General features: G+C 42.8%; 1 protein-coding gene across 1 annotated transcript; it reads left to right on the top strand.

The window, feature by feature from the left end:
* The first annotated feature begins 10,621 nt into the window (after positions 1 to 10,621).
* Positions 10,622 to 14,313, top strand: LOC112606956 (secretoglobin family 1D member 1). Its single transcript, XM_025357931.1, has 3 exons — positions 10,622 to 10,745; positions 12,802 to 12,989; positions 14,173 to 14,313. Exons 1-3 carry the CDS (start codon positions 10,691 to 10,693, stop codon positions 14,200 to 14,202), a joined length of 273 nt encoding a protein of 90 aa, XP_025213716.1. The 5' UTR covers positions 10,622 to 10,690; the 3' UTR covers positions 14,203 to 14,313.
* The last annotated feature ends 246 nt before the right edge of the window (positions 14,314 to 14,559 follow it).

Here is a 14,559-nt window from a genome sequence, read left to right as displayed (position 1 = left end):
ATTAGTGATGCTGGGCATTTTTCATATGCTTGTTGGCCATGAGTATGTCTTCTTTTGAGAAGTGTCTGTTGATGTCTTTTGCCAACTTTTTTTTTTTTTTTTTTTTTTAGGCAGGGTCTCGCCCTGTTGCTCAGGCTGGAGTGCAGTGGCACAGTCATGGCTCACTGCAACCTCAGCCTCCCAGGCTCAAGCGATCCTCCCACCTCGGCCTCTCAAAGTGCTGGGATTACAGGCATGAGCCACTGTGCCTGGCCTTTGCCAACTTTTTAATGGGATTGTTTGTTTTTTGCTTGTTAATTTGTTTAAGTTCCTTTTAGATTCTGGATAGACTTTTGTTGGATGTGTAGTGTGCAAATATTTTCTTCGTTTTTGTAGATTGTCTGTTTACTCTGTTGATAGTTTCTTTTGTTGTGCAGAAGCTCTTTAGTTTAACTAGGTCCCATTTATCGATTTATTTATTATTATTATTTTTTGCAATTACTTTTGCCATCTTCATGATGAACCTTCGATAGGGCCTATGTCTAGAATGGTATTTCCTAGGTTTTCGTTTAGGGTTTTTATAGTTCTAGGTTTTACAGTTAAGTCTTTATGATACCTTGAGTTGATTTTTGCATATGGCGAAAGAAGGGGTCTCGTTTCAATCTTTTGCCTATAGCTGATCAGTTATCCTAGAATGATTAATTGAATAGGGAGTCCTTTTTTCACCGCTTGTTTTTGTCAACCTTGTCTAAGATTAGATGGTTGTAGGTGTGTGACTTTATTTCTGGGTTCCCCATTCTGTTCCATTGGTCTATATGTCTGTTTTTGTACCAGTACCAGACTGTTTTGGTTACTGCAGCCTTGTTTGAAGTAGGTAATGTTATGTCTCCAGCTTTGTTCTTTTTGCTTAGGATTACTTTGGCTAGTCAGGCTCTTTTTTGGTTCCATATGAATTTTAGAATAACTTTTTCCAATTCTGTGAAAGATGTTATTGGTAGTTTGCTAGGAATAGCATTGAATCTGTAAATTGCTTTGGGCTTATGGCCATTTTAACAATATTGAGTCTTTCCATCCATGAATATGGAACATGAAATGTTTTTCCACATGTTTGTGTTGTCTCTGATTTCCTTCAGTGGTGTTTTATAATTCTCATTGTAGAGCTATTTCACCTCCCTGGTTAGCTGTATTCCCAGGTATTTTATTTTTGTGGATGGCTGTTGTGAACAAGATTGTGTTTTTGAGTTAGCTCTCATCTTGAATGATATTGGTGTATAGATATGCTACTGATTTTTGTACACTGATTTTGTATCCTGAAACTTTCCTGAAGTTATTTAACAGCAATTGGAGCTTTTGGGCAGAGACTATGGGGTTTTATAGGTACAGAATCAAATCATCTGCAAACAGGGGTGGTTTGACTTCCTCTTTTCCTATTCGGATGCAATTTCTTTCTCTTGCCTGATTGCTCTGGCTAGGACTTCCGGTACTATGTTAAATAGGAGTGGTGAGAGTGGGCATCCTTGTCTTGTTCTTGTTCTCAAGGGGAATGCTTATGGTGTTTACCCATTCAGTGTGTTGTCTGTGGGTTTGTCACAGATGGCTGTTATTGTTTTGAGGTATGTTCCTTTAATGCCTAGTTTGTTGAGGGTTTTTATCAAAAGTCTTTTCTGACTCTTTTGAGGTCATTATGTGGTTTTCATTTTTAGTTCTGTTTATGTGATGAATCACATGTTTTGGTTTATGTATGTTCAACCAAACCTGCATCCTGGAAATACCAACTTGATCATGGTGGGTTAGTTTTTTGATGCACTGCTGGATTGGGTTTGCTAGTATTTTGTTGAGGATTTTGCATCTATGTTCATCAGGAATATTGTCCTAAAGTTTTCTTTTTTTGTTGTTGTGTCTCTGTGAGGTTTTGGTATCAGAATGATTCTGGCCTCGTAGAATGAGTTGGGGAGGAGTTGCTCCCCTCAATTTTTTGGAATAGTTTCTGTAGGATTGGTGCAACTCTTCTTTACATGTACGATAGAATTAGGCTGTGAATCCATCTTTTCCAGGGCATTTTCTGGTTGGTAGGCTTTTTATTACAAATTCTTTTAGAACTTGTTATTGGTCTATTCGGGTTTTCAATTTCTTCCTGGTTCAATCTTGAGAGGTTGTATGCTTCCAGGAATTTATCCACTTCTTCTTGTTTTTCTAGTTTATGTGCATAGAGGTGTGTAATACTCTCTGAGGGATTTTGTATTTTTTTGGCAGGGGGCAGGTCAGTGGTAATATCCACTTTGTCATTTCCAGTTGTATTTATTTGGATCTTCTCTCTTTTTCTCTTTGTTAGTCTAGCTAGCAGTCTATCAATCTTATTTATTCTTTCAAATAACTAAATTTTGGTTTCGTTGAGCTTTTGTATGGTTTTTCACATCTCAGTTTCATTCAGTTCAGCTCTGAATTTGGTTATTTCATGTCTTCTGCCAGCTTTGGGGTTGGTTTGCTGTTGTTTTTATAGTTCTTCTGGGGATCACGTTAGGTTTTATTTGAGATCTTTCTAACTTTTTGATGTGGGCATTTAGCACTATAAACTTTCCTTTTAACACTTCTTTACTTAACACTTCTGTCCCAGAGATTCTAGTATGTTTTATCTGTTTTCACTAGTTTCAAGGTATTTCTTGATTTCTGCCTTAATTTAATTGTTTACCCAAAAGTTATTCAGGAGCATGTTGTTTACTTTCCATGTAATTGTATAGTGTTGAGAGATCTTAGTGTTGATTTCTATTTTTATCGCACTATGATCCAAGAGTGTGGCTAATATGATTTCAGTTGGTTTGAATTTGCTGGGAATTGTTTTATGGCCAATCATGTGGTCAATTTTAGAGTATGTGTCATGTGCAGATGAGAAGAATGTATATTCTGTTGTTTTTTGGTTGAGTGTTCTGTAGATGTCTGTTAGGTCTATTTGGTCAACTGTTGAGTTGACCTGAATGTCCCTGTTAGTTTTCTGCTTCAATGACCTGTCTAATACTGTGAGTAGGGTGTTGAAGTCTCCCACTATTAGTGTGTGGTTATCTAAGTCTCTTTGTGGGTCTCTGAAAACTTGTTGTATAAATCTAGGTGCTCCAGTGTTGGGTGCATATATATTTACGATAGTTAAGTCTTAAGTCTCCTTGTTGAATTGAACCCTTTATTATGTAATGCCCTTCTTTGTCTTTTTTTTTTTTTTTTTGAGACAGAGTCCCACTTTGTCACCCAGGCTGGAGGGCAGTGGTGCAATCTTGGCTCACTGCAACCTCTGCCTCAAGTGATTCTCCTACCTCAGCCTACCAAGTAGCTGGGATTACAGGCGTGTGCCACCACACGCAGCTAATTTTTGTATTTTGTTTAGGCAGAGTTTCACTCTGTCACTCAGGCTGGGGTGCAGTGGCACAATCTTGGCTCACTGCAACTGCCACCTCTGGGGTTCAAGTGATTCTCATGCTTCAGCCTCCTGAGTAGCTGGGATTACAGGTGTGCACCACCACACATGGCTAAGTTTTTGTATTTTCAGTAGAGACGGGATTTCACCATGTTGGCCAGGCTGGTCTCAAACTCCTGACTTCAGGTGATCTGCCTGCCTCAGCTTCCCAAAGTGCTGAGATTACAGGTATGAGCCACTGTGACTGGCCTAATTTTTATATATATTTTTTTTTAGTAGAGATGGGGTTTTGCCATGTGGCCTGGCTGGTCTCGAGCTCCTAGCTTCAAACGACCTGTCTGCCTTGGCCTCCCAAAGTGCTGGGATTACAGGTGTAAGCCACCATGGCTGGACTTCTTTGTCTTTTTTTGATCACTGTTTAAAGTCTTTTTTGTCTCAAATTAGAATAGCAATGCCTGCTCTTTTATGTTTTCTGTTTGCTTTGTAGATTTTTTCCATGCCTTTGAGCCTATGGGTGTCATTCCTGTGAGATGAGTCTCTTGAAGACAGTATACAGTTGGGTCTTTCTTCTTTATCCAACTTGCCATCTGTGCCTTTTAATTGGAGTAATTAGCCTGTTTATGCTCAAAGTTAATATAGATATGTGCATATTTGATTGTCATTGTGTTGTTAGCTGGTTGTTATATAGACTTGATTGTGTCATTGTTTTATAGTGTCAATGGTCATGTACTTAAGTGTGTTTTTGTGGTGGCCAGTAGTGGTTTTTCATTTCCATGTTTGGCATTCCGTTAAGGACTTCTTGTAAGGCAGGTCTCATGGTACTAAATTTCCTTAGCAGACACTTATCTGGAAAGGATCTTATTTCTCCTTCACTTATGAAACTTAGTTTGGCTGGGTATGAAATTCTTGGTTGGGATTTATTTTCTTTAAGAATTCTGAACGTAAGTCCTTAGTCTTTTTTGGCTTATAGAGTTTTTGCTGAAAGGTACACTGTTAGCTTGATGAGGTTCCCTTTGTTAATGACCTGCCCCTTCTCTCTAGCTGCTTTTTTATTCTTCCATGTTAACCTTGGTTAATCTGATGATTATGTGTCTTGGGGATGGTCACCTTGTATACTATCATCTAACAGGAGTTCCCTGCATTTCCTGAATTTCAATGTTGACCTCTTTAGCAAAGTTGGGGAAATTTTTGTGGAGAATATCCTCAAATCTGTTTTCTGGCCAGGCATGGTGGCTCATGCCCATAATCCCAGCACATTGGGAGGATGAGGTAGGTGGATCACCTGAGGTCAGGAGTTCAAGACCAGCCTGGCCAACATGGTAAAACCCATCTCTATTAAAAATACAAAAAAAAAATTATCCAGGAGTGGGGGCAGGTGCCTGTAATCCCAGCTACTCAGGAGGCTAAGGCAGGAGAATCGCTTGAACCTGGGGAGGCAGAGGTTGCAGTGAGCTGAGATCATGCTGTCGCACTCCAGCCTGGACGACAGAGTGAGACTCTGTCTCAAAAAAAAAAAAATGTTTTCCAAGTTACTTGCTCTCCCCCTTTCTTTCAGGGGATGCCAACGAATTGTGCATTCAGTCTTTTTACATAATCCCATATTTCTTAGAGGTTTTGCTCATTCTTTTTTATTCCTTTTTCTTTTGTCTGACTTAATTTTTTTCTGACTGAGTTGAAGAATCATTCTTTGAGATCTGAGATTCTTTCCTCAGTTTGGTATATTCTGTTGTTAATACTTCCAATTGTAATACACAATTTTTGTAGTGAGTTTTTCAGCTCTATCAGATCAGTTTGGTTCTTTCTTAAAAATGACTATTTTGTCTTTCAGCTCTTGTATCATTTTATTGGATTCCTTAGATTCCTTGAATTGGGTTTTGGCCTTCTCCTGAATGTCATTGATCTTCATTCCTATCCAGATTCTGAATTCTATGTCTGTCATTTCCGCCATTTGAGCTGATTAAGAACCATTGCTGGGGAACTAGTATGGTCATTTGGAAGTAAGATGACACTCTGGCTTTTTGAGTTGCCCGAGTTTTGTGCTGATTCTTATCTGTGTGTAGTGATGCTCTTTTAATCTTTGAAGTTGCTGTCCCTTGGATGGGCCTCAGCCTTCTGAGTAACTGGGACTACAGGCACGCACCACCATGCCCAGCTAATTTTTGTATTTTTATTAGAGATGAAGTTTCATCATGTTGGCCAGGATGGTCTCGATCTCTTGACCTTGTGATCTGTCTGCCTCGGCCTCCCAAAGTGCTGGGATTACAGGTGTGAGCTATCACACCCGGCCCGTTCTTTTTCTTTTATATTCTTTGATGCCCTTGAGGGTTTGACTGTGGTATCAGGTGGGTTCATTGACTGGCTTTGTTTCTGGAAGACTTCAGAAGGCCAAGGTTCAGTTCAGTTCAGCACTCCTGGGCTGCTTGCTCTAACCCTGGAGGCCTGGTTCCAGGCCCATGGCTTTGTTCTCTGGCCCCTTGAGGTTAAGCACCTGCTGTGCTGGTCAGGTGGAGGTGTTCCCAGTCTGCTGGCAACAACACTCTGCCAAAGCACTTCATCAGGGCAGTGGCAGCAGGGTCTGTGCTCATGTGCATGCATGCTGGCAGCTGTGGTGGCAAATCAATATTGAGAGTTTTTCTAGTGGATTGTCTTAGATTTCCCTGATAGTTGAACAACTATCTATAAATAATGACTAATTTATGTTCATGGATTTATCTTTTAATATGGATTTTGCCCTCTGAAGAGAATATTGTTGACGTCATGTTTCTCTCCATACAATATTTTATTTTAAATTGACAAATAATTGTGTGTGTATATATAGAATTTTGCATATATAGAATATTGTTGACATCATGTTTCTCTCCATACAATATTTTATTTTAAATTGACAAATAATTGTGTGTGTATATATACATTTTATATAATATATAATATATAAAATATATTTTAATATATTTAATATATTTTAATATATTATTTAATATATTTATTTAATATATTTATTATATTTAATATATTTATTTAATATATTATTTAATATATTTAAAATATATTAAATATATATAAAATATATTTTAAATATATATTCTATATATTTTATATATTATATATTAAATATTATATATTAAATATTATATATTAAATATTTAAATATATATTAAATATTTAAATATATTAAATATATATTTAAATAATACATATTATTTAATATATTATATATATTATTATATATTAATAATATATATTATATATTAATATATTAAATATATAAATATATATTAAATATATTAAATATATTAAAATATATTAAATATATTAAAATATATTTTAAATATATATTCTATATATTTTATATATTATATATAAAATATTTGCACATATAGCATTTATTTAGCACTATATTAGATATATAGACAGATAAATATTTAGATATATCTATATAAATATATAAATATTTGCATTTATATAGCACTATATTACAGTGCTAATATAATATATATAATACATATATTTTATATATATATAATTTTTTTTTGAGACAGAGTCTCACTCTGTCATCCAGGCTGGAGTGCAGTGGCATGATCTTGGCTCACTGCAATCTCTGCCTCCCAGGTCCAAGCCATTCTCTCGCCTCAGCCTCCCAAACAGCTGGGATTACAGACACTCAGCACCAAACCTGGTTGATTTTTGTATTTTTAGTAGAGACAAGTTTTTGCCATGTTGGTCAGGCTGGTCTCAAACTCCTGACCTCAGGTAATCTGCCCAGCTCAGTCTCACAAAGTGCTGGGATTATAGGCATGAGCCACTGCACCTGACCTAAAATTGTATATTTTTATGGCATACAATATGATGTTTTGATGTATGTTTACAATACACATATCAAATACAATCAAATTAATTAACAATCCCTCGCTTCACATACTTATTTTTGCATTAAAAACGTTTATTTTATTTTATTTCACATTTTTAGAGACAAGTTCTTGCTCTGTTGCCTGGGCTAGAGTGCAGTGGCATAATCAGGGCTCACTGTAGCCTGAAACTCCTGGGGTCATGCAATCCTCCCACCTCAGCCTCTTGAGTACTGTGAATACAGGCACCCACCACTATGCCTGGCTAATTTTTTAAACTGTTTGTAGAGACAAGGTCTTGTATGTTGCCCAGTCTGGTCTCAAACTCCTGGCCTCAAATGATCCACCTGCCTTGACCTCCCAAAGTGCTGGGATTACAGGTGTGAGCCACCGCACCCAGCCGAGATGAGAAGATTTTAAGCCCACCAGAGAAGGAGTAGAGCAGTCATAAAAAGTACCACCTATTTTTGAAAACTAAAAAAAAACCCTGAGCAGGTGTTAAGAGCTACACGAATGATAAAAATATGTGGGAAGCAATCCTCTTTCAGATATACACATCCCTCCTAATGGAATATACAGATGAAGGCCAAGCCCACGTGAGGACAAGTTCTGTTCAACAGATGTGGAAAATTCCTCACCCATTTGTCATCTGTAAGAACCTAAATTCCTGTCCCTGGTTCTGTGGTCTCAGAGACCATGAGCTGGGTTTCCTTAATTTATTTCAGATAGTGGGGGTATATCTAGGTTTCCTTAGACAACTGTGTATCTCTTCGTGATGGGGACACATTCTGAGAAATGCACAGGCAATTGTCATTGTGTGAACATCATAGAGTGCAGTTATACAAACCTAGATGGCATAGCCTACTACACACCTCAGCTATTAAGAGGTAAGCCTATTGCTCCTGGGCCACAAACCTGTACAGCATGTTACTGTTCTGAACACTGTAGGCAGTTGTAATACAATGACAAGTATTTGTGTATCTAAGCATATCGAAACAGAAAAGGTGCAGTAAAAATACAGTATTACAATTTTAGGGGACCCCTGTCGTATGTGGGGTCTGATGTTAACTAATATGTCCTTATGTGGCCCATGACTTGTAGTTCTGAAAATCAGTGATTTTTTTTGAGGGTTGGTTGTGCTTTAAACTAGGAACTGGTAGCAATCCATGACATGTATGACAGGTGGGACAAGATAATAGTAGTCAACATTTATTGAGAGTTCACTACATGTCAGACCTTGTTCATTTTTTTTTTTTTTTTTTGAGACGGAGTTTTGCTCTTGTTGCCCAGGCTGGAGTGCAATGGCGCCATCTCAGTGCACCAGAACTCCGCCTCCCAGGTTCAAGTGATTCTCCTGCCTCAGCCTCCTAAGTAGCTGGGACTATAGGCACACGCCACCACGCCCAGCTAAGTTTTTGTATTTTTAGTAGAGATGGGGTTTCATCATGTTAGCCAGGCTGGTCTCAAACTCCTGACCTCAGGTGACCCACCCGCCTCAGCCTCCCAAAGTGCTGGAATCATAGGTGTGAGCCACTGTGCCTGGCCAGACCTTGGTAAATTTTATACACACACACATACACACACACACACTCATTTGAACATCTATCGACCCAATGATGTAGGCACCATTTTTAACCTACTTTTACAAATGATAAAATTGAGTTTACATAAACAGTAATTTTCATAGGGTTCAATAGCCCATAGACATGGATCTGAACCCTCCTAGCTGTGAGCTTTGCCACTGGACCTTCCCACTCCTTAGAGTGGGAGGCAGAAGTGGCATCAGGGGCTTCCCCACCATTTTGGGTGATGGAAGTGGGAGCCATTGTCGCCCTCAGCTGGGACTCAGCCAGACCTGCCAAGGTGTCTCTGATGACACAGACCATAAGGTCCTCTTCCTTCATAAAGGTCTTTCTGGGTGGTTCTCAGCCCTGCTGCCCATCAGACCCACCAGAGCAGTTTAAACAGAAGAGGAATGGGACCTCGCCCTAGAACTACGGAATCAAAATCCTCAGAGAGGGAAGACTGGGGAGGTCAGTATATTTTAAGAGCTCCAAGTGATTTGATTGCACGGCTGAGAATGGAAAACTCCATCCTGGGCTGTGACTCTTCTCAAATGTGTGTTCACTTAAGAGACACATTTCTGGTGATTTCCTACTCACCAAATGGTGGCACTGCAGTGGAAGGGCAGTGCCAGGGGCTGGTGCTGGACTCATGACATGTACTCACCCCAGTGAGTACTCTGGCACCTGCACACTCACCTGGAGCACAGAGCAGAGTTCCTCTACAGGGCTGCCCTCCTGTGCTCCGCCCCACTTGGGATGCAGGGAGGCATGGGGGCGTGACACTGATGGATGGCAGCAGCCCTGGCTAGGAAGGAAGGGTTGGAAGCCAGAAGGGTGTCTATTGCCTTTGCTGGGGGTGGCCTTCGCTTTCCATCAACAATGAGATGGCCCAGGCAGCAGAGCTAGGTTAGAAGTGGAACACTTGAGGCCAAGGGTTAGAGGGAAGTGACCTCCCACCCCATTCATCCATCTCTTCCTTTCCATTATCGTCCCTGCTTAGAAGTGAAGACCAGTGTCTCTGATGCCTGTTTGCCTCCAGACACCCCACAAGCTCCTTGGGTAAACAGAATTGGGCAATTTAATCATCACATCAGCCCTGTGAGGAGATATGTGTGGCTAGAGGTCATGGGAGGCTTGCTTTCAGTAGACAGAAAATTTGAACCTGGGCTATGTTGACAACTCCACCCGTAAACAAAGACACAGATCTTGGAGTGAGACAGGGTAGAGGATGGGGGAGCGGTTGTTTTCCCCAAGCAAATCCTCCAAAGGTGGAGTGTATTCAGCTACGTTTTAGGTACCTATGTGGTAAAGATGGTGGTGATGGAAGGGGCCGAGTGGGAGGATAGGTCTGATTCAGACCTGATCTGTGTGCAGCTGAAACACGTGTGGCTGATTGTCAGACATGCAATGGAGGTCAACGTGGGGTCTCTTCCATGCCTGCTGTCCTACAACCAAACCACAGCCCCTAGCTTCCTGTACCCTGGTTTCTGTCCTCCTGAAGTGAGAACTCACCTTTACCCTCGAACTGACATAAAGAACAGAGAGATAATCCTCAAAAGCCCAAAAGCAAACTGAGGTTCCAGGGAACATGGCCAGAGGCACCTGGACACTCACCTGGAGTACAGAGCCGAGTTCCTGCAGGGCTGCCCTCCTGTGCTCCGCCCCACTCAGGATGCAGGAAGGCATGGGGATGTGACACTGATGGATGGCAGTAGCCCTGGCTAGGAAGGGAGGGCTGGAAGCCAGGCCTCATCACCTGCCAGATGCCCACGTGGGCAGGACCAGCCAAGCTCCTTAGGTACAAATAGCCCTGGGCTCCACGGCTCCACAGGTTCCTGGGGTTGAGTCTAAATCACTCATCATTGGTTAAAGCTGAGCTCACAGCAGAATAAGCCACCATGAGGCTGTTGGTGTGTCTCCTGCTGCTCACGCTGGCCCTTTGCTGCTACCGGGGTGAGTACATCAGTCACGAGTCCAGCACCAGCCCCTGGAACACACCCTTCTCTGAGCACGAGGTCACCTATTCAGGTTAACGTTGGGGTCTGGAACAAACCAGAATTCCAAACCTTATCCTGTGCTTGTTGAAGGAACTGCTCATAAAGCTCAGGCCTCATTTCATCAAATCCCCAGCACCTAGGAAGTTTTGCAGAAAATCAGTGCAGGCAAATGTTAGGAATCCTGCCTGAGCTTCACTCCTGGTTGGGATCTGTGTCAGATGATGTAATATGAGGTCTGGGGTGACTCTGGGCTCAGCCACTTCTCAGCCCTTTCACTGTGGGCAAGATGCTCACCCTCCCCGCGCCTCCTCCTATCACTGGTGCTTAGAGCTTCTGCCGGGAGTGGCAACGGGAATGGAGTGGGATTATTGTGCCAAGGGTCTAGCTGTGGATGTGAAGCCGATCACTGTACCGTCAGAGATTCTCCTCCCCAGACCTTTAGGTGCCAATTGAGCTCACAGCTTCTTACATTGTAAATTCAGACTCATAAAATGTTACATCTGGAAGGATCCTTGGAGAGCTCCCAGTCCAAGAAGAGACGGTGCTCTCTGGTTCTCTCAATAGGAACACTGCAAATGAACTCTTAGAATAAGCAGTACTCAGTATATCTTCCAGGGGTCCTACCAGTAATGGTGGTAGAAATACTACAATGGTTAGCATCAGAACTTCTATTTTTCTAAAATGAATTCTGGCTGTTTTTTTCCACAGTTCATTTGGGTACTTTCCTTTCCCCTGTCAGGACCGATCCAGACTCTGATTTTTCTCTTTCCTCTTCCTTTCTGAACTTCTCCCGTTTCCCTGTGACACCCCTGATCCTACCCTCTCCAAATTCTTCCCACAGTTGGAAGTTGCGTAGTCAGGGGTCATGTTGAGCCTGGTGGGGCACTTTCTGGATGCATGATGTTTGCAAAAGACTTAGGGGAATGGAGATTCCAGACCAAGCAAAATGATTACTCCAGGTCTTTCCAAAATTCCCAGTGGGAGCAGGAATGAGCCTCAGTTCCCTCCTGTCATCCTCTCTAAATATTCTAGATGTTGCTGGAGAATATGGGCCAAGTACAATTTCCTGTATAAGCTTCTAATGCGTGTTAAAACCGATTCACATTATTTTATTTTATATTCACATTATTTGATTTTGTTTTAATTTGTTTACCTTTTAGCTCTGTCTGTATTGGATCACATAAACCTAAATCCCACAACTTATTCTCAAAACATCACCTTCATCATTTTAATAATTTTAACTTCTTCTTTTCCAGATTTACTCATTTCTCTAATTTCCGATAGGATTCTGACTCTACCATTCACTTCAAAATTTGATTACCCAAAACCTCCTCTTCACCAATGTCCAAGACTAATAAAGTGTCACTTAACTGGCAGAGAAAAGTGATTATTTTCTTTTTTTTTTTTTTTTTTTTGAGACGGAGTCTCGCTCTGTCACCCAGGCTGGAGTGCAGTGGCCGGATCTCAGCTCACTGCAAGCTCCACCTCCCGGGTTTACGCCATTCTCCTGCCTCAGCCTCCCGAGTAGCTGGGACTACAGGCGCCCGCCACCTCGCCCGGCTAAGTTTTCGTATTTTTTAGTAGAGACGGGGTTTCACCGTGTCAGCCAGGATGGTCTCGATCTCCTGACCTCGTGATCCGCCCGTCTCGGCCTCCCAAAGTGCTGGGATTACAGGCTTGAGCCACCGCGCCCGGCCAAAAGTGATTATTTTCAAATCTAGAAAAGAGAACGTTGGCCATCCATCCAGAGAAGCTTTGGAAAGTAATGGGTGTGCTTATAAAAAAAAACAACAAAGACTGAATGAGTGATCATGAAGTTAGTTTTCCAGTTCTAGCTCCTCCCTTTGCTGTGTGACCTCAAGGAAGTCACAACCTCCCATGTCTGACGTCATTGGCATAGTTATTGACCAGAAGCCTAAAAGCCTAGGGTTCCTGTCTAGTCTAACATCAGGGAGGCATGGGAGAAACACTGATTTCCTTACATAAATTATATTTTTATTCTTTTGCTCCAGCAAATGCAGTGGTCTGCCAAGCTGTTGGTTCTGAAATCGCAGGCTTCTTATTAGCTGGAAAACCTGTGTTCAAGTTCCAACTTGCCAAATTTAAGGCACCTCTGGAAGCTGTTGCAGCCAAGATGGAAGTGAAGAAATGCGTGGATCTGATGGCCTATGAGAAGAGAGTGCTAATTACAAAAACATTGGTAATTTCTGTCTCTTTCATGTGGCCAGGTCAGCGGCACAGTGTGAAGTGAGGTCAGCTTGCTGCTCTGTGAGGGACACAGGTGGTGGGGCACCTGCCTTGCTGGTCACCATTTGAGGTCACCTGGGGCCACAGGGTGGGTGCTTCCATTTCACCTGCAGAACTCAGCTCAGCTGCACATGGCCTCCTGCATGTTCCCCCTCCTCAGGTCACCTGCCTGGATGCCGTGTCCCCAGAGTGTGCTGAGGACATGGGGAGTGAGCCTGGGCCCAGGCAGGGGTGGTGAAGGGCCAAGTACGACTACCTCTCCACCTGGGGACTTTCCTGAGGCTGAGCTGCCCTCACACAGTCACTGTGGAATGTACTAGGGAGTGTGGGAGCCTCGAACAGGGAGAGGAAGGCAGGGAGGGGCCTAGAGCAGAGGCTCCTGCAGAGGCAGCGCTGGAGGGCTGGGCTTCTCTGCAGCTTCTGCAGAGCCAGGAAGGAGCTCCTCCCAGCTCCTCAGACTCCACGCTCCCCTCCTCACCCATGATGCTCTCCTGACCACGGCCAGTGGGCCAAGACCCTCGCTACTCCACCTCCTGCAGTGCCATGGAAGCAGGATGCTCTCATTCTGTCTTTCTCAAGAAATCAGAGGTTTTCCAGGGGCCTCTCAGCCTGGCTGCCTCTGGGTTGCTGTCCTGAGGTTTAGCCGCAAATGCTCATGGAAGGTGCAGGCTCAGGACTGAGGGGTGCTCGGATCCTGAGGCAGAATTCCCATATGGGGAGGCTGGAGTCTCCTGGAAGCCAAGCTTTCCAGAAGCCCTCTCAGCCCTACCAGCCTCTCAGTCCTGGGTCCCTCATTGCAGGAAACAGGAGACTCCAAGTCCTGGGAGACTCCAGCCCAGACAGTAACCTCTGGCTGCTCTGTCCACCCCTTCTTTCCCCCCCGTGAGGACCCGGGGCCTCACACTTGGGTCCCCCCAGGGCTATTGGCCTGGCAAGGAAAGGCTGCTCCCTCACCAGCAAGGGTGCTGTGAAGCCCCCAGGTCTAGGCCCTGGTTTCCCACGCACACTGGGTTCCTGCCTCTGCCCTTCCAGTTGTCTTTGGGAGCAGAATTCCATCGGCCACTTGGATGTTAACCTGTTGTCTCCAGGAGCTGCATGACCAACCTCATCTTCTTTTCTTTCCTTTTCTATTTCAGGGAAAAATAGCAGAGAAATGTGATCGCTGAGATGTAAAAACTTTTTAATGCTAGTTTCCACCATCTTTCAATGATACCCTGATCGTCACTGCAGAATGTAAAGGTTTCAACGTCTTTCTCTAATAAATCACTTGCCCTGAACTTCTCCATTGGTCTTGTTATGATCCTGCAGTCTTAGGCCTTGAGCCCGGAGTGGTTTCCATAGGGGAGTGGCTTTTGGGCATGGCTAACAATCAACTCCAGAGAACCAGCATCCTGTTGTCAATGGGGCCTGAGTCCAGGCATCCCAGAAGGAACTCTTTGGTAGGAATCATCCTGCATTCCTCACCGATTTTCCATCCTGCAGCCGTGAATGAAAACCATGGTAATGAGGACACAGGAATTACA

Source organism: Theropithecus gelada, chromosome 14, assembly GCF_003255815.1.
Source record: "Theropithecus gelada isolate Dixy chromosome 14, Tgel_1.0, whole genome shotgun sequence".
NCBI lineage: Eukaryota > Metazoa > Chordata > Mammalia > Primates > Cercopithecidae > Theropithecus > Theropithecus gelada.
Note: the sequence above shows the minus strand (reverse complement) of the source record. Positions and strands in the feature narration are given on the sequence as shown.

What these genes read in the sequence shown, in the direction of transcription:
- LOC112606956 (XM_025357931.1), top strand. Translation starts at nt 10,691, where the DNA reads ATGAGGCTGTTGGTGTGTCTCCTGCTGCTCACGCTGGCCCTTTGCTGC. An exon ending in GGCCCTTTGCTGCTACCGGG is followed by an intron (nt 10,746 to 12,801) that starts GTGAGTACATCA and finishes CTTTTGCTCCAG; the next exon opens with CAAATGCAGTGGTCTGCCAA. An exon ending in TGCTAATTACAAAAACATTG is followed by an intron (nt 12,990 to 14,172) that starts GTAATTTCTGTC and finishes TTTCTATTTCAG; the next exon opens with GGAAAAATAGCAGAGAAATG.